The following is a 17869-nucleotide window of genomic DNA, read 5'->3' as shown; positions in this document are numbered from 1 at the left end:
CTTGGGGAGGATGCCGAATGGGTCTGAGGCCTGTGCTGCCTGCTGATCTGTGAACGAAACCTCAGTTCCATATCCAGAGTGGCGCGTGTGTGCGTGGGTGTCTGCCCTGCCCCCATCCTTCCATCTTCTGATTTTCCTTTGGGCCATCACTCCTGTGTCTCAGCCCCTGTGCCCGCCCCGCCCGGGTACGGCGATGGCTTTGCTCTACGATGGGCTCCTCACCCCCCAAGCAGGTCAGCGAGCCTCAATTCTGGAGCTTCTTTTCCCGGGAAGTGAAGCTCTCTTTTGGCTGGATCTGCAGCTGGGAGGATGTTAAGCTTCGATCTGCCAGCAAATGAAGCAGCGTACAGGAAAGAGGAGAAGGTCGAGCTACGCCTGAACCTGTCATTTCGGAGAGCCAATATATACAAATGCCTGTCTTAAGCCAGATCGAGGAGGGGTTCTTGTCACTTGCATCCGAAAGATTCCAGGCAAATATGAATCCCTAATGGTCTCCTTATCAAAACTGGGGTGCCATACCCCTTTTTGACTGAGGATCGCTCTCTAGAAGGTGTGGGGATGTGAGGACATGTGGGGAGTGGGGACGTGAAGCACACACAGGCGGCCAACTGCTGGCTGTCTCTCTGCATGCTGCCCGGGGATGGAAATCCACTGCTGTGACTTCCTATGGGTGCAGGGGAGGGGGCAGGGCTGGGGGGCCATCCCCGGGCTGCTCCCTGGAGCCCGTGCGGGGGTGCGTACCTGTAGCAGACATTATCAGTGCAGGGGTTGTGAGCTCGGATGATGATGAAGACGTGCTGAAAGTGTGAGCGGATGTTCTTGGGGGTGAAAGGCAGCGCCCCTGGCTCCTGGAAGATGATCGTCACAATGTCGTTTCCTATGTGCCTCTTTCTTAGTAGCTGGTAAATGGAAATGGGGGAGAGGAGGGCGTTACAGGTTGGCTTGAAGGCCCTGCCAGGACCCTCACAGCAGCGTCCCCACCACCTCGTGGTTCTCACTCCTCCCCGGTCTGGTCCCCACAGGCAGCCAGAGGGAGCCATGGACCTGGGTTGGATCATGTCTCTCCCTGCTCAGAGCCCTCTGGTGGCTCCGCCTCACTCAGGGTAGAAGAGTCCCCACATGGCCCAGGGGGCCCCCAACACCATCTGCCCCCCTCCCACTTCTCTGGTATCTCCTCCCACGCTCCCCCTCGCTCACTCTGTTCCCACCACACTGGCTTCCTGCTGCTCCTCAATTGCACCAGAAACACTTCCTCCTCAAGGCCTCTGCCATGGCTGTTCCCCCTGCCTGGAACATTCCTCCCACAGGGACCCACGGGGCTCCCTCCTTCAGGTCTTTGCTCTAACACCTCCCTCCCACAGAGGCCTTTGTTGACTGCTGGGTCCCTGTGACAGCCCCTATCTCTACTCTCCTGCTGCCTCACTCAACAGTTACTGACACTGAGCACATGGTGGCTTTTCCCTCTTCCTTTTGTTTCTTGTCTGCTCCTTCCCACTGACACTTGTCTGTTTTGTTCGTTGCCTACTGCTGTGTGCTTAGTGCTGACAGCAGAGTCAGCACACAGTAGGTGCTCAATAAACATCTACTGTAGGTAGACATGGGCTGGCAGACGCTGACTTGCTCTGGGCCTGGCTAACAGCCCACTGTGGCACGCGGGACACCGCCGGCAGGGCCGATCCCAGGCCACCACCGCCCCTGCCCCGGATACTAGGGTTGGGAGGGTTGGGGCAGCTGTGGCTTCGGACTGGCCCACGGGAGCCCAGTCCTCTCTGTTTCTCAAAGTCTCTAACAAAGAGACTGTTACCTTTATAGGTGATGACGTATTGACGGTGTTTTACTTAATTGCTGACATTACAGTGTTCCTATTTACACGAGTTGAGCCTTTGCGGGACTGCCATGGTCAGGAATCCACGATGGAAACGTGAGGTCCACAGATGGGCGTCCCGTGTAGCTTGACACGAAATGGCCCAGAATGTGGAATCCAGACACACTTACACTGAGTGGCACAACTCGCACTACGGAACTATTCTCTATGTGTGCTTTAAACCGGTGACATTGCTAGGTAAAGTACCCATTTGCTGTGGCCAGCCCCGGGCGAGGCATCTCACCACTGGGTCTCCAAGAGGCCAGCTCATCTTATCACAACAATCCTGTGAGGCATGAACTCATCCTACCCTTTTACTGATAAGAACACTGAGGCTCCCAGTGGTTAAGTGACTTGCCTTCAGTTTCAGTCATGGGGAGAAAAAGCCAGGATTTGAATCCACTTCTGCTTGACTCTGCAAGCCAAGCTTTCCCCACCTACCAAATACCCAGCATGAGGGACTGCTTCCTACGCCCCTCCTGGATGTTAGGCTCTGCCTCATGCAGGGACCTTTCCCAAGACATGGGTGCTATCATTCTGCCCATTTTACAGAGGAGGGACCCAAGGTTCGGAGAGGCAGGATCACACAGCTAAGAAGTGGCAAAGAAAGAACTCAAACTCAGGGCTAACTCTGAGACCAACGCTCTTACAGAACGTTACCAGGTTAACCTTATGAGATCACTCCGATCTGACCATTTTTGGTCTATAAAATCTACAATGTCATCTGTACCAATGGAAAAAAAAAGGCATTTCCTAAACCACAGGTCTGTGGGGTTTCTGTTCTTTAGAAACTAGGAAGAGTTGTCTCAGGACAGCATCTGGATGGCATGTCTAGGAGAGGAGCCTCATGAAGTGGGCGTTAGCTGCTCTTGCCCACCTAGTACCTCTTCCTTCTTCTGGCAGCCATGTCCATCCCTTTTGGGAAAGCACCTCCCTGATCCCTGTCAACGTTTCACATTGAGCTGACCCCATTTTCCCTCCCTAGGGGTGGACACGTGCTTCAGGCTTGGCCAGTCAGCTAGTTCCATCCCCGCCCCAGGCCCAGGGACTGGCAAGTGAATGGTCAACAAGAGTCAGGCCTGAAATGTTTCTGGGACGCCAGGGAGGCACAGCTCTCTCTCCCTGGGGTGGCTCTGCTGGTGGGATGTGAGCAGAGGGCATCTTTGCCACTACTTGGGAAGACCTGTGAAGAAGGCCACGATGAAGAAAAGCAGAAGGGAGAAATGAAAAGGATTCCTAACATTGTTGAGCCCCTGGATCCAGCCATACCTAAAGTCAACCCTATCCTGGCACTTGAGAGTTACACCACACAGTAAGACTCATTTTTTGCTTATGCCAGTTTGGTTTGTGTTTTTGTTACTTCTGGTCGAAATAATGTTTACTGATTCACTCTTCTTTTTCACAGGACCCCTGATGACACAACAGACTGTTGAGTTGGGTAGCTAGATGATAGCAGGGTGGCCAAGGAACAGCTAGAAAAACACTGGTATCAAACGACACATGACCTAGCCTCCATCCCCTAGGTGACAGGACCGTGGTGTGGAGGGTCTCCAAGGCCATAGGCCCCCATCTGCTGCACGGGATGGTAGCAGGAGAGCCAATGCCCGCCAGGCAGCCAGCTACCAGCCACAGGGAGGGAGAGTGAGTTGGAGTTCAGTTGTGCATCCACTGGAAATCATGTGGGGCCCCCCCGCCCTGGGCCCCACTGACCTGCTGCCTGTTGTTGGGGGTGTAAGGGAGCAGGGTGGAGACATGGAACATGATCTCGTAGTCCTGGTATGTCGTGTAGAGGGAGTGGGTGCCCGTGGAGTCAGCTGCAACAGAAACACCAGTTAGCACCACGTTTCTCCAACCTCTGGGTTTGTGCCACGTCCCACAGGCCATCTGCATTCATTTTCAGCTTGATGTTTGCACTTAACTCCACTCTTTAAAATTAAATAAATTTAGGTAAAAAGGAAACCTGTTACACACCCAACACGTTGGTAAAAATTTCAAAGTCTGACTGTAGCAGGGGCAGGTGGGGATATAGAGCCACCGGATCCCCTTCTGTGGCTTGTTAGGCGTGTAAATTGGTACAACCACTTTGGAAAACTTCTTAGTAATAGCTAGTGATTAAGCCTGAAGATCGGCTTAACTGACGGCCCAGCACTTCGTCTCCTAGGATCATAACCTAGAGAAATCGCATACACGTGCCCTGCGGTATAGGTAACGAGTGCCTTCGAATGTCAGTCAGACAGATGAATAAACAAACTGGTATCCTCAAACTGTGGAAAAATACAAAGCCTTGAAATGAGCCGTAGTCACCACATGGGTGAATCCACATATATAATGCTGAATGAAAGATGCCAGACACAAAAGGAGCACATACTGTAGGATTCCATTCACATTATGTTCAAAACAAAGCCAAACAAGTTACATTCAGAGATGCATCTATAGGTAGCAAAACTATGAATGACAGTCATGAGAGTCAGGATACTAGTTGCCCCCAATGGGAGGGGGTTGTGACCAGGGAGCACATCTGATTATTGGCTCCAGGTTTCCGAGGGGGAACGGAAGCACAGGGAGGGAATGACTTGCCTGAGGTCACACTGCAAGGCACAGTGGAGTCTGGACTGGAACTCAGGCTGACTCCACAGTGTTTTCTTAACAGTACTCGGTGCTGCTCTTAAGGGTTTCACATTCCTCATAGGAAGCATCCACATCCCTAAACTTGTGTCCTGAGGGCCCTGCAAAGTGGGTCCTGCCTGCCTTCCTCACTCCATCCTCCACATTAATTCCCTGCACGACAGCCTTTAGACCTCACGGCTTTTGCATGTGCTGTTCCTTTCTCCTGGAATGCTTTTCCTGCTCCCTCTTTGCCTCTTATAGTCCATCTCACCCCTCTCAGGCCACAGGCCATGTTCTCCAGGGCCCCTTCCCCACTCGGACCTAAGATCAGGTTCCCCATGCATGTTCCTCTCATCTTGAATGGCTCCTTCCTGCCCAGGGAGAAAGGCTGGGAGGTTTTTGTTGAACAAAGGAGCAAACCCACGAACTATGCTGCCAGGATCTCCAGGGTGTCACGTTCACCCCAGGAGGCCCATTCGTTGGCCCTTTCAGGCATTCAGGGCCACCAAGCTTTAGTTAACCACAGGTGCTGGCGAGACAGTGGTAGAACAGCCCGAGAGTGGCCTTACATTGTGGGGAGAAGCTGGGACCGGTGAGGGCACTGAAGCAACCACTAGCCAGTGCTAGAGCCAGGTCCGGGGCCAGGTGACCTTTAGGGGGCTGCAAGCCCAGGGCATCCTTATCTGGTAGCTGGGGACACTGGCAGCAGCTGGCGCCTGCGTTAGGAGTCTCTGTAAGGTGCTGCGCTGGCGTCTGATCCTCAGAGCAAGTCAGGGAAGGGGGGCAAGAGGACGGCCGCCACGTTGGGCAGGACGCTGAGCCCCAGGAGCAGGCATCTGTCTGAGAAGGGGGATAACAAGTCTGTTCCTTTTTCTTAGGGCACCGGCCCTTCAGCGGTGAAGGAATCACCTGAAGGAAGGAGCAACAGAACCACAGTCCTAGCGCTCACGCTTGCCACTGGCTTCCTGGGCGCCGGGTGTGGAGTGGATGCGGCAGCTCGGGGAGGCCGGGCAGGCCCAGGGTCCCGCACGGGGTGAGGGCTGGGTCTGGTAGCTTCACCACTGTGCTCCTGAGGTAAGTGCCACCATCAGCCTCACTGGACAGATGAGGAAGCTGAGGCAGAAGGAGGCAAAGCCACCGGTCCAGGATCCCTAAACCAGCGATGGCACAATGATCTTATTCCTCCCACTGCCTCCTTCGATGGACGCAGGACAGACGCAGGCCCCAGCGAAGGCTCCAGTCATCGTGCCCAACTTGGTTTCCTCACCTGGGCCTCCGTCTTCCCCATGAGGAAGCCGAAGCCAGCAAGGTGAGGAGAAGAGCCGGTGATCAGGCCAGGGCCCCATCACAGGGCTTTCCGACTCCGCCAGAGCAACTAACCCGGCAAAGGCGCCCCTCTAAGGACGCTGGGCAGTCAGGCCTCTCCCCAGGGAGCTGTGATGTGAGTCCACAACATCGCTCTTCCATCCCCCCAAACTGCCATGAAATACTTCCATCCTATTCGTCCTATGTACACATACTATGTACATACGTGCATATGGATGCATGGAAACGCTGGAAGGAACATGTTGTCTCTTGCATCTGCCTTATAGGAAGCCGACCACCACCAATTCTCCATGATAACGTACATTTTCTATTATATCCACCCTCTCCCTGGAGGCGGCCACCACCCTGAACGTCGTCGTGTCCATCACTGCCTCGCTTGTCTTTAGAGTTCTACTGTGCAAGAGTAACCCCCTGAGACCATACACTGTTGAGTGTGCTTTAAAAATAACAGTTGTGTAAAAGGCATCACTCAGTACCCGCTCTTGTGAGGTCACTGTCCATGCTCACCGACAAGCATGCCGCCCTTGTCCAGGATGACGCCTGCGACTCCTGTCATTGCTGTCACTGTCACACAGCACTGTGCTGTACGAAACACAATTCTGCCCGTGCGCGCTGGGCCCCTTGGGTCATGAATCCTCATCTCCCAGCGCACGTGTGCGTGAGTTCTCAGAGGATGCATCTGGGAGCGTGACTGCTGACCCCTGGAGGTGCTGTATCTACAAACTTTACTAGAATATGCCCTACTGTTTTCCAGAGTGGTCACACTATCCACGTCCCCGTCAGTGGAGGCTGAGAGCTCCCACTGCCCTGCGTCCTTACCCAGGTACCACCGGGCCCTGTGACTTTGCCCCCGGGGTGGGCATGCGGTGGTGGCCCCCCGTGATCTAACCGCCCCCTCTCAATGTGAGGCCACCTCGTCACTTACTCTTGACATCCAGCTGGGCGGCATACTTGGTGAAGCCCTTCAGGCAGACCTTCTCCCCGATCAGGGAGAGGAACTCCTCGAAGGCGGGGCCGGCCTCCTCGTTGTTGTACATCTCCTCCTCGGAGCTCTGGCCAGCCTTGCAGTAGAGGATGCCCACTTTGTGCTTCCGGCACAGCTGCAGAGGCGAGAGCAGCTCTGTGAAGCGGGCCCCGCGAGCGGGGATGTCAGAAGGAGCGGAACAAAGGGGCTTTCTCAGGCATGGCATCCAGGGAGCTGCTGGGGTCCCACAGCCATTCAGCGCCGCAGCCAGAGAGGAAGGAGAAAGGCACGGGGGCATGTCCCCATTGTCCCTCTCCCTCCTTCCCATTCCAGAGAAGCACAACAAGGTGTCCGTGCAGCCAGCTCCTGTTCTCTCTGTAGAGGGCCGTGCCACTCTCCCAAGAGTAAGACACCGTGGCCTTGGCTGGCTGGCCACAGTAGGTGGCCTGGAACTGGCTAAGATTCTGCAAAAGGAAATTCTCATGGGCTCGGGGCTCAGTACAGTCAACACTGTTTTCAGGGGGTGGGCCTACAATCACCATGTTTGATCTGTGTCTCGCTCATTCCCCTGGTCACTGGTGACTGGACCGTGGACAGACAGCTGACTTAAGCGTGGGCCAGTCAGAGGCTCTCCCGGGACTGAGAGTCAGCCAACTGGGGTCTGCAGGTAGCTGTCATTCTCATAGACACTCTAAGAACTGTGGGGGGACAGAGCAGAGGAAGCCAGTGTGCAGAGAGGGGGAGGGAACACACGAACACACACACGCACGCCCAGTGGCTGTCTCATCCTCAGATCATTTTTCTCCTGAGGCCCTGTCACATCCCTGCTCTTGGCACCCTTGGAATTTGATAATAGATCCCTCCTTTTACTTAAAGTAGCTTAGGTGGGTCTCTATTCTGAAAAAAGAAGAAGAAAAAAAAAAGACCAAGACAGAAAGAGGTACCAGGATGGGGTTGCAGTGGCCCCCCCTCTGGCCCCCAGCTCACCCCTTGCTCGTCGAGCTTCAGCAGCTGCTCGGTCACCTTGGGAGTGTTGAGAGCCAGCCGCAGGCAGTGGATGTTGAGCTCGGGGATGACGTACTCCAGGGCGTCCTTCAGGGGGAGGCCCCGCCCTGTCCCATGCTTCGTGGCGGTGGGGGTGGCGTCCTCCAGGATAGAGCCCCGCAGGGTGATGAGCTGTTTGAGGAAGGGAAGGTCAGGTCAGGAAGCTCTCAGGACCCAGGAAGGGAACAGCATCCTGTTCTCAGAGCAAAGTGTGCGATGGTCAGAAGCTTGGGGCCCAGGGCCAGCCCTGGGTTTGGACCAGGATTTGAACTTGCTGCTTCCTCTGTGTGATCTCGAGCAGCCACCTTCAAATCTCTGGGCCTCAGCTTCTCTTTCATGAAATGAGTATAGTGATGGCATCACAGTCCTGAAGGGTGCTGAGAGGACTAAGCTGGTTAAGATTTTGAGACAAAGGATGGAGCACACCTTTGTCCGTCAACAAATACCAACTGAGTGCCCCCGAAGTACAGCCCTGTTCTGGGTGCAGTGAACGAAACAAAGACCCCTGCCCACACCCAACTGGCATTTAAATGGGGAGCAGATTATGTCAGGTTAGTAAGAAGTATAATGAATAAGACAGGCTCCATAAGGAGAGTACCCAATGAGCACTCTGGCTTTGTTACAGTATGTGCACATGTTATCGTGATAACATGGTTCGTCTGAGGTGGGGCCCAGGGATGTATGCACACGTGCATGTATGCATTCAGATTTATATAGGTGGATACTTAATGCACGTGTGCACGCACACACACAGTCTTTTCAATCACTCAGGTGATTCTGATGCGTAGCCAGGCTTGAAAACCTTGAGTCAAGCCAATCACGGCCATCTCATTGCCCTTTCCCAGATGGTGCTTTCCAAGTTTTTCCTATAGCTGGCCACATGACTAGCTCCAGGTAATGACACGTGAGGGGAATTCAGCTTGGGAAGGACTTCTGGGCACATGTGCTTCCTTTAGTTAGAGGAAAGCCTTTCCACCTGCCTATTTCTTCTTGTTGAGGACATTGGTGTGAGGATAAGAGGTTTGGGGCTGTGGCAGCCATCTCGTGATCACGAGGAAAGAGACAAGAAAACCATGGAGAAGTTAATCTCTGCAGTTGCCTACCTCCAGAACTCTCATTAGAGAATTAAAACAACCCTCTATTTGTTTTAGCTATGGTTAGTCAGATTTTTCAGATTTACAGACAAAGCAGTTTCTAACTGATACACCTTTATAACAAAGTCACATTTGTGAAGGTGCAACTGACTATGTTATATTCCAGGTACAAGAGTAATTATCTAACTAAATGTATAGGTTTGTTCAGGGGAGGTTTTGTCATCTCCATTTTACAGATAAGAAAACTGCAGCTCTGGGACACCTGGGTGGCTCAGTCGGTTGAGTGCCTGACTACTGATTTTAGCTCAGATCATGATCTCTGGGTCATGGGATCAAGCCCCGAACTGGGTTCCACACTCCGCAGGGAGTCTGCTGGAAATTCTCTCCCTCTGCCCCACCTCTGTGCACGCATGTACACACACGCTTTCTTTCAAGAGATAAATAAATAAAACCTTAAAAAAAAAAAGAAAACTGAAGCAATGAGAGGTTAGGTGTCTTCTCTAAGGCCACCATAATTAAGTGACAGAACCAGGATTCCAATGCAGCCCTGACTTTTCCAAAACTCATGATTTTTTTCTTTGAAGGTTTTTAATTTTTTTTTTTTACTGTGAAGCATTATCCACATACAGAAAAGTACACAACATATGTAAGCATAGCTAAAGGAATTATCACCCAGCAAACACCTAGGTAATCACCACCAAATCAAAAAATAAATATTTTCAGCCCCCTGAAACCTCTTCCCTCCTCCCCAAAGCCAACTCTACCCCAACTTCTAACTCCATAATTTATTTCTGCCTGTTTTTGAGCTTCATGCAGTTTGTATTCTTTTATATCTGGATTTTTTCTCTCAAGGCCATGGATATGAGATTCGACCACGTTGCTGTGAGAAGCTGATGTTTTGCCACGATGGATCCAATCCATTCTACTGTGGAGCACAGAAACTGCTTCCAGTGGTGGACAACTACGAGCGCTGCTGTTAGGAACACTCACAGAAGCACCTCTTGGTGCACACGAACACATTTTCTTTTGCGTTTATACCTAGGAGAGCAACTGCTGAGTCACCGGGCATGTTAATCTTTAATTTTACTGAAGTTTTCCAAGTGGTTGTACCAATTTACACCCCGCTAGCCCTGATACCTCCCGCTGCTTCATGTCCCCGTTACACCAGCTCTGGCTTCTATTCACAATGTGAGCTGGCCATCAGGTGATGCCATGGGCAGGGCCAGGCCCTGCAGCTCCAGTCCCCCAAAACAGCACAACGGGGGGGTCTGCAGCAATACCAGGAAAAACATCCTCCTTGAGGGGACTGCTACAAGCACCCAGAACACACTTGAGACTATGGTTTAAAGACTAAGGAGGATCAGTGTTAACTGGAAAACATGCTGGCCCTAAGTCAACATGTTGACACAGAGGTGGCAAAAACAATGTGTCATGACATTGCCTCTAAGCATACAGCCCACCCTTTCCAAACAGGACCTGGGCAAGAGGCGTACACAGAAGGAACGGAATGATCTCGTGTTTGGGAGTTCCCAGTTCTGGCCCCAGTAATTAATAGACAAGTCTCTCTTATCATGATCTTGAAAAAAGATCATGAAAAGCAATGATGACGGTGCTTTGCCCTGCTGGTCTGGGTGGCCCTGCTGGTCTGGGCGGCCCTGGGACTGTAGATTTTAATGAATGCACCAACAGGATCAGTGTTTTTATATCCTGCTGACGCTGGCCCGCAGCGCCCTCTGCTGGGCCCAAGGGGAAGCGTGGTCCTGCACCTCATTCTTTCTCCCGCACTAGAGACAGGTGGCCTCCCGTTATATTCTGGCTCTGAAGACTGGACCAAAAGCCACGACCTGAAAAGCTCCCAACTTCTCCTTTTCTGCTGGGGATAATAAGTAGGGCACTGGCAGGATGCAAGGAGGGGCCAGCCATCTCTAACCTCCACCTGGTCCTGTCCACCATCATCACCTACCTGGCCTGTGATAACAGCCCTCCTCCTGGTCCCCCTGCTGCCCCCCCGCCACCACCCGATCCATTCTTCCCGCAGCAGCTTGAGTCAGACCACGCCTCTCCTCTGCGCAGAATGGGCTAGTGGCTTCCCATCTCTCTCCAAATAAAATCTATATACCCTGCTCAGCCTGCAAGGTCCTGTGTGATCTCACCCTCAATGACACCTGTCATCATTTCACAGAGGATAACCAGTCAAGTGAGCCGCAAGAAGGTCTCAAGGCCATGTAAGCCAGGAGATTTCGATTTGCACAAGTTGTTCAATGTTGGCTTCTGACTCAGATGCATCCCCTTCTCTGCTGAGCGGTGGGTGCACCTGTCAGGAATGTTTGCTGGGAGGTTACTGAGGAGTCTGTCTGCCTGGGTTCAAATCCTGACTCTACCCCTTCCCTGGCTGTGTGACCCTGGGCAAGTTGCTTAATTTCTCTGTGCCTGTTTCCTCATCTATAAAATGGGGATAAAGCACCTACCTCCAAGAGTTGTAAAGATTCAATAAGATAGTCCATGTGCAGCACTCCGCATTGTGTCTGGCATACAGGGAGCGCTCAATACGTGTGTTAGCCATTATTATGTATACGCACATGTCAAATGTGTTTGTACAAAGCCATATGCATAGTTTTAACCTTTAACAGGAAAATACAGTTGGCTTTTCTCCCCATTTAACAATATGCTTTGGAGATTATTTCCAGAAACACACACAATCAGAGGTACCCACTGAACACAAATGAGGTCCTAGTCAATACGCTGTTGCTCCTTGCTTTTTTCACTTAATAGAGGAGACTCTCCCTTTTCTACTTTGTATCCTTATGTACTTAAATTCTTTTTTAAAAAAGATTTTACTTATTTACTTGGCAGAGAGAGAGCAAGCACAAGCAGGGGGAGCAGCAGAGGGAGAGGGAGAGGCAGACTCACCGCTGAGCAGGGAGCCCGATGTGGGACTCAATCCCAGGACCCTGGGATCATGACCTGAGCTGAAGGCAGATGCTTAACTGACTGAGCCACCCAGGCGCCCCTTCAGGGGGAGGCCCTGCCCTGTCCCATGCTTCGTGGACATTCATCAAATTCTTAATGAGTGACTGTTACTTTTTAAATTAAAAAGAAAAGTCCAAACCTCTAACCCTAACGAAACCAAAGCCTATCAAAAACTCATGCTTTCTGGGCTAAGGGGAACCTGCTGGGTCAGGAGGCTAGACCATCCCTGGCTGGCTGGGGTTCCCTGTGTCCTGAGAGAGAGAGGCCAGCAATGGGCTCGGGACAGGGCAGCCTTGGCCCAGGGTTCATCCTGTCTGGGCTGGGGTGGGGGCAGGGGCTGACGGTCAGGCGTGTGGTGCCAAGGCCCAGCTCCAAGTCTGTTCCTGCCCTGGCGGGAAGCTCAGTGCTTCCCATCTGCTGGGAGATGGGGGCCCACTTGACTGTCTGCTTGGCGGCCGGGGGTGGCCATCTGGGGCGGGCCGGCCTGCTGGCTTGGAAAACAGTCTGAGCCCTTCACTCTGGACCCCACACCTTGGTTTACGGGAGCCTGAGGTCTGTGCATGTGGAAGGAGGACAGCACTCTGCCTGTAAGCTCAACCCTCGCTCCCCAGCATGGCCCTCGGACCTCGTGGGGGACAGTGACAGCCAGGGCACTCACTGCCCTGCAGCCTTGTACGCCGGTCCAAGAGAACCTTCTGCCGTTCCTGGAGACGGGGAGCAAACAGCACAAAGCCTATTTACAGATGGAGAAACTGAGGAACCCAGAGGCAAAGCCATCTGTCCAAGGTCACATGGCCAGTGAGTGGCAGAGCTGGATCGAACCCAGGGCTGTCTACTCCCAGAGCCAGAATTCAAATTCAACCCAACAGGCAGGGTGCCGAGTGGTTAAGAGCATGGGCTTGGGCCCTGGGCAGCCTGGGTCCACAAGCCGGCTCTGCCACTGGGGACCCTGACAAATGATTCTCTCTCTGGGCCTCAACCTCCTATCCTCATCTGCACAATGGGAACAATGGGAAGCACATCATGAGACTGATGCAACACTTAGGACAGTGTCCAGCAAGAACACGTGCTGAGAGTGTTAGCTATTATTGCTGCTGACTGTGGGACCGTCCTCCCTGCCGCTGCCACAGGAAGGGCTCGAGGAAGAGGCAAGGCAAACCTTGCTGGCTGCTGCCCTCCTTCAACCCCAGATGAGGAGGTCCTCGGGCCCAAGTGCCCAGCAGGGCAGCTCCACAAGGAGTAGGGCTCAAGGCTGAGTCGGTGGGTGGCCTGCATGCATGTAGGGAAAGAAAAAGGCCCTGCCTCGAATGTGACGAGGGGACAGGAGATGGAGACACCCTGCCAACTAACTTCACTCGGCTCTCCTGAGTGCTGGCACTGCCTGTATGTGTAACCTCGCAGGGTCCACACCACAGTCCTGTGAGACTGGGATTCGCAAGGGGGAAACGGAGGCTCTGAGAGGAGAAGCCAGGTACCCATGCTCACAGCTGGTGAGTGGCCAAAATAGGAATCCATACCAGGTCTCCAATGTGCCAGACATGGTCCTGCCTCTGGACCTTTGCACTGGCTGTTCCCTTTGCCCAGAATGCTCTTGTTCCAGATGTCCACATGGCTCCTTCTCTCATCTCCTTCAGGTCATTACTCAAAAGTTATCCTCCCAGTGAGACCTCCCTTGACCATTCTGCCTAAAAATCAAACCACCCCTCATACTTCCTAGCTCTTCCTTTACTTTCTACCTTGTCACCACCTGCCACATTGTATAATTTACTGAAGTATGTGTGTACTGTCTACCTCCCCCACAAGACTGCGGTCCCACAAACATCTCTGCTGCCTTATTCACCATGTGTCCTCAGTGCCCAGCACAGGGCTGGCAGACAGTGGTCCCGAGAGAACCTCTGCGGAGTGGATGAATCCCAGACCTGTGGCCCTAAGCCTCACGAGCCTCGTGCCCACCCTGGGGAGGACTGGAGGCTAGTTTTGTGGGTGTTGGGGCTCGGAAGTGGACGGAAGCAGGTGCAAGGCGGCACGGCCCTAAGCTGGTTCAAACTTCTTGAATAGGAAACACAGCAAAAATATTATATCTCAACCCAGCATCCCTTCACCCAAGTCTCAGGAGCCCTGGTATGCGCAATGCAGGCTGGTTTTTAAAAAATTCATTCTACATATTCCACTTTTATTAATAAAAAACACCACCACCAAAGCGCTGGCACTGAGGTGAGTTTGTAACTCAGCAATGGGTCTGCCGGGCAGTCTGAGCCAAGTCAGTGGAATCCCAGAGGCAGCTGAGCTGGGGCTAGAGAACAGGCGGACTCTTTGCCCTGCCGCCTACCGGAGGCTGCTTTGGGCAAGTCCCTTAACCTCTCTGAGCCTATTTCGTCTTCCGGAAATGAGGCTAACGGTGCCTTCATGGAACTGTCATGACATTTAAGTGCATGAATATACATAAAGGGTAAAGCTAATACGTGACACAATGTTAAGGAGATCGGCAACATAACAGTAATTATAATATTATTTGTGTTTGATTGTTGTCATTTCACCCAGCAGTTCCCTGGATGTCATGACACAATCTGATGCAATGTGAGCTGTCACCTCACATTCTGCCTGATGCTCATCTGGCCATAAAGGTGAGGAGAGGGGGAGGAGGCTGGGAGATAGAGGGGCTGGTGACCACCTGTGGTCTGGGGCATGAGGTTTGGGGGCTGCCTCCTCTAAGCTGCCACAAAGCCTCTGTGTCATCCCATTCCTCCTCAGTGAGAGGGTCTTACTGAGGGGATGGGGCCCTCGGTACAGCATCTGTCAGTCTGGATGACGTCCAGGCTCGGCTGGCCCCACACCCAAAGCCCCTGGCGGCGGCAGCCTGCTGGGTCCCCATGTCTGGGCAAAGGCCAAGAACAAGGGGGATGGGGCAATGCAGGGCTGCGGGAGACCCATTTTGGGGGCCTGTCCAGCTGACTTCCACCCCCTTTTTGGAAAGGTTGTCCTCACTTGGGTCTTTTGGAAGTCTCTAGTGTTTTTGCAGGCCTAGCTCCCCTCTTTTGGCAGAAGAACTCCCCGGCTGCCTTCTCCAGGTGGCTCTGATGGAACTGTCATCACAGTGTCCTGCCCTGCCCCCAGACCCAGCGGAGCACATATGATCCAAGCAGAGCCAATCACAGTCCTCCCCACCGATCTGGCAGCAAGTGTCTCTTCCCTGTGGAGGAGAACGTATAAAGATGCAGAAGAGCTGAGCCGCCAGTCTCATTTTCCCATGACATGGAGAGAGCTTGCTGGTGGCAGAAGAGAAGAAAATGACATTCACAACGCAGAAAAGAAACAGAGCTTAGAGGAGCAGAGCGGTTAAGGGGCAGAATTCTGGTGACAACATTTGAGTGCCTGGATCCAGCTATGCCTGAAGCCAGTCCTACTCTGGATTTGCAGTTATATGAACCAAAGAATTCTATTTCTGGCTTAAACCAGTTAGAAACAGATTTCTGTCAATTACAATTCAGAGTCCTAATTGAGTAGGGTGCCCCCAGCAGGCCTCATTCCCTAGCCACAGCTGATATTTAATCTAGGTGAAGACCTGTGACCAAACCAGGACAACGGGTTTCTCTACTCAGACTGGAAATCACTGGGAGTGTTTTGAGCTGAACGGTGTCGACAGCAGTGCCTGCTATGGCTGAGATTCCCCAATTCCTGTCTTGCCCGAGGCTTGCTGCCTTAATTCTTTCCATTCTGAGGATATCTCATGATCCTGAAAGAATCCCTTATAGCTCTCCCTTTGTTTCTTATGCTAACCAGAGTGAATCTCTTGCACAGGTAACAATCTTGGGCTCTCCAAGATTCCAATCCTGGCCTGGCTCCTTATTCACTGATCCCATACAAGTCACTGAATTTCTCCGAGTCTTAGTTTTCTCTTCTGTAAAATGGAGGGACTACCAGAACTGCCCTCAGGAGGTTACTGGGAGGCTTAACTGAGATGTAGCTGGGGAAGCACTTGCCCGCAAAACCCGGTGCAGACTAACAACAGTGACAAGACCTACCTCGCGGGTCCGGAAGATGATTCTGTACTGGTACTGAGGCCCGTGGTCCTTGTGGTCCTCCAACTTCTCCCGCTTGATGCTCACCGCCACTGGCCCCAACTTCTCGTCCACACCAAAGTAATTGGCATGTTCTGAGAGAGAAGAGAGGAGGAGTTCAGAGTAAGCTCTCTGGGAAGGAGGGGTGATGTGCCATGCCTGGGGCAGGTTCTTAGGTGACCCGTGGGATCCTGCTCACACCAACCTGCCTGGTCACGGCCACGCTTGATAGACGGACCTCAAGACCTGACTGTGCCACGTCTGCCAAGTCACAGAACTCTTCCGAGCCTCAGTTCCCTCATCTGAGCAATGGGGGGCTCTGATGCTACCCACTGATGTAACTCATTGAGTGGATGTGAGGGTGAAATGAAGCTATAAATATTAAATGCTTAGCACCGTGTCTGGCATGTAAAAACCCAGCCTTGTTATGATTATCCCAGATTTGCAAATGTTCGTTGTTGGCTTAGCTACCGATTAGCCCCGTGAAGTGGTTAAGATTCTATTCTGGAGAGCCGCTCGCCGGGCTCAAATCCGGGGTCTGCCACTAGGTTAGACGAATGGCCCAGGTCAAAGTGCTCCACAGCGTTCTTGTGAGCAAAACGGGATCAGTAAGGATGGACCCACCTCCCGGCATGGTTGTCAAGATTAAATAGGTTATTAAGCGTGAAGCACTTAGCACAGGGCTGGGGACACAGTAAGCACGAAAGAAATGCTATTATCATCCCAGGGCATGATGTTTGTCAGAGAAAAGGGACCATGATTCAAGCCCCTAAGCATCACCTTTATCCAGCCATGTTTCTATAACACCTAGGACACTTAAACTACTCTTTCCTTACAGTGATAGAACCTTTGAATCACAGAGCAAGTCTCTTCTTCTCTTCCCTAAATAACAGCTGTCTCCCCCTTTCTCTAAACATGCTGCTATTTTATAATCCCTCCAGGCAAACAGTTTTTCCCCGATGTATAACCCAAGTATTTCCTGCTTGTGGCAGATATCCACCAGCAGTCTGCCTTAACTCAAGTCCACGAGGTCAACATCTAACCATCGCCAGGAATTCCTTCCCATCCCAATGCTCTGAATGTTTAACTGATGGTTCCTGTTCTCACGAAGTGCTCTTAGTGAATCAAAGGCTTACCTAAGGCCCAAATAATGTGTGTTAATTAATGGCACCCAGTTAAACCATCTCTGCAGCTGGTCAGAGAACAGCAGGATTATCTGCTCCACACATAGCGGTTCATTCCTGAAACAGCTGTACGGGTTTGTTTTATTTTCCACCAATGCATACCCAGCACCTTGCAGCCCTGGCATACCACAGGCACTCAATAAACAATGACCAATGAGTAATTTATTTATAAGCTTCTAGGGCTCCAAAGAAGTCCACTTTTGAAAGGAAACGCCTTTTTTTTTTTGAAGCTCCATGACAAGTACTTACTACCGCACGATGAAGAACTGTTTTAATGTACAATCTTATATGATCCTCAGCACAGTCTTTCATGTAGGTATTTTCATGTGTGAATTGAAAAGAACATGTTCTCTGTTGCTTAGGTACAAAATTAATAATTAATTATATATCTATAACAAAACATATATAATTAATAACCCAATCAAAACCTGATCTACATTTATATATAATATATATATAATATAGTATAATATGATATAATATAATAATAATATATATATAAATGTGATTATTTGAGTTATTCAAATCCTCTTCAGCCTTATTTTTTTGACTACTAAATCTGTCACTTTCAGAGAGACCCTGTCAGCGTCTCCCACTGATTGTGGATTTGTTTACTTCTCCCTGTAACCTTGTCAGTTTTTAATTTATTTATCCCCTAACTCAGGGTGCCAGGTGCACAAAGGTTCATAACTATTCGAGTTTCTTTTCTCCAGGTTAGCAACTGCCTGGAACTTTCCGCCCCATCCTCCTATTTTCAA

The 17869-nt window shown here is 51.6% G+C and overlaps 1 protein-coding gene across 6 annotated transcripts in view; it reads right to left on the bottom strand.

Moving 5' to 3' along the window:
- SIPA1L3 (signal induced proliferation associated 1 like 3) overlaps positions 1-17869 on the bottom strand; it is a 225285-nt gene that overhangs the window by 74816 nt on the left and 132600 nt on the right. For all 6 annotated transcript variants that reach the window (XM_045786053.2, XM_045786088.2, XM_087870714.1 and 3 more), the window contains exons 4-8: positions 15892-16022; positions 7749-7937; positions 6723-6897; positions 3575-3678; positions 742-899 (exon numbers count right to left, since the gene is read on the bottom strand). In XM_045786053.2, the coding sequence (XP_045642009.2) occupies positions 742-899; positions 3575-3678; positions 6723-6897; positions 7749-7937; positions 15892-16022 (757 nt within the window). The remainder of the gene's footprint in view (positions 1-741; positions 900-3574; positions 3679-6722; positions 6898-7748; positions 7938-15891; positions 16023-17869) is intronic.

The sequence above is a fragment of the Ursus americanus genome, chromosome 21 (assembly GCF_024610735.1).
Source record: "Ursus americanus isolate L20-20 chromosome 21, mUrsAme1.1.p, whole genome shotgun sequence".
NCBI classification, from domain to species: domain Eukaryota; kingdom Metazoa; phylum Chordata; class Mammalia; order Carnivora; family Ursidae; genus Ursus; species Ursus americanus.
Note: the sequence above shows the minus strand (reverse complement) of the source record. Positions and strands in the feature narration are given on the sequence as shown.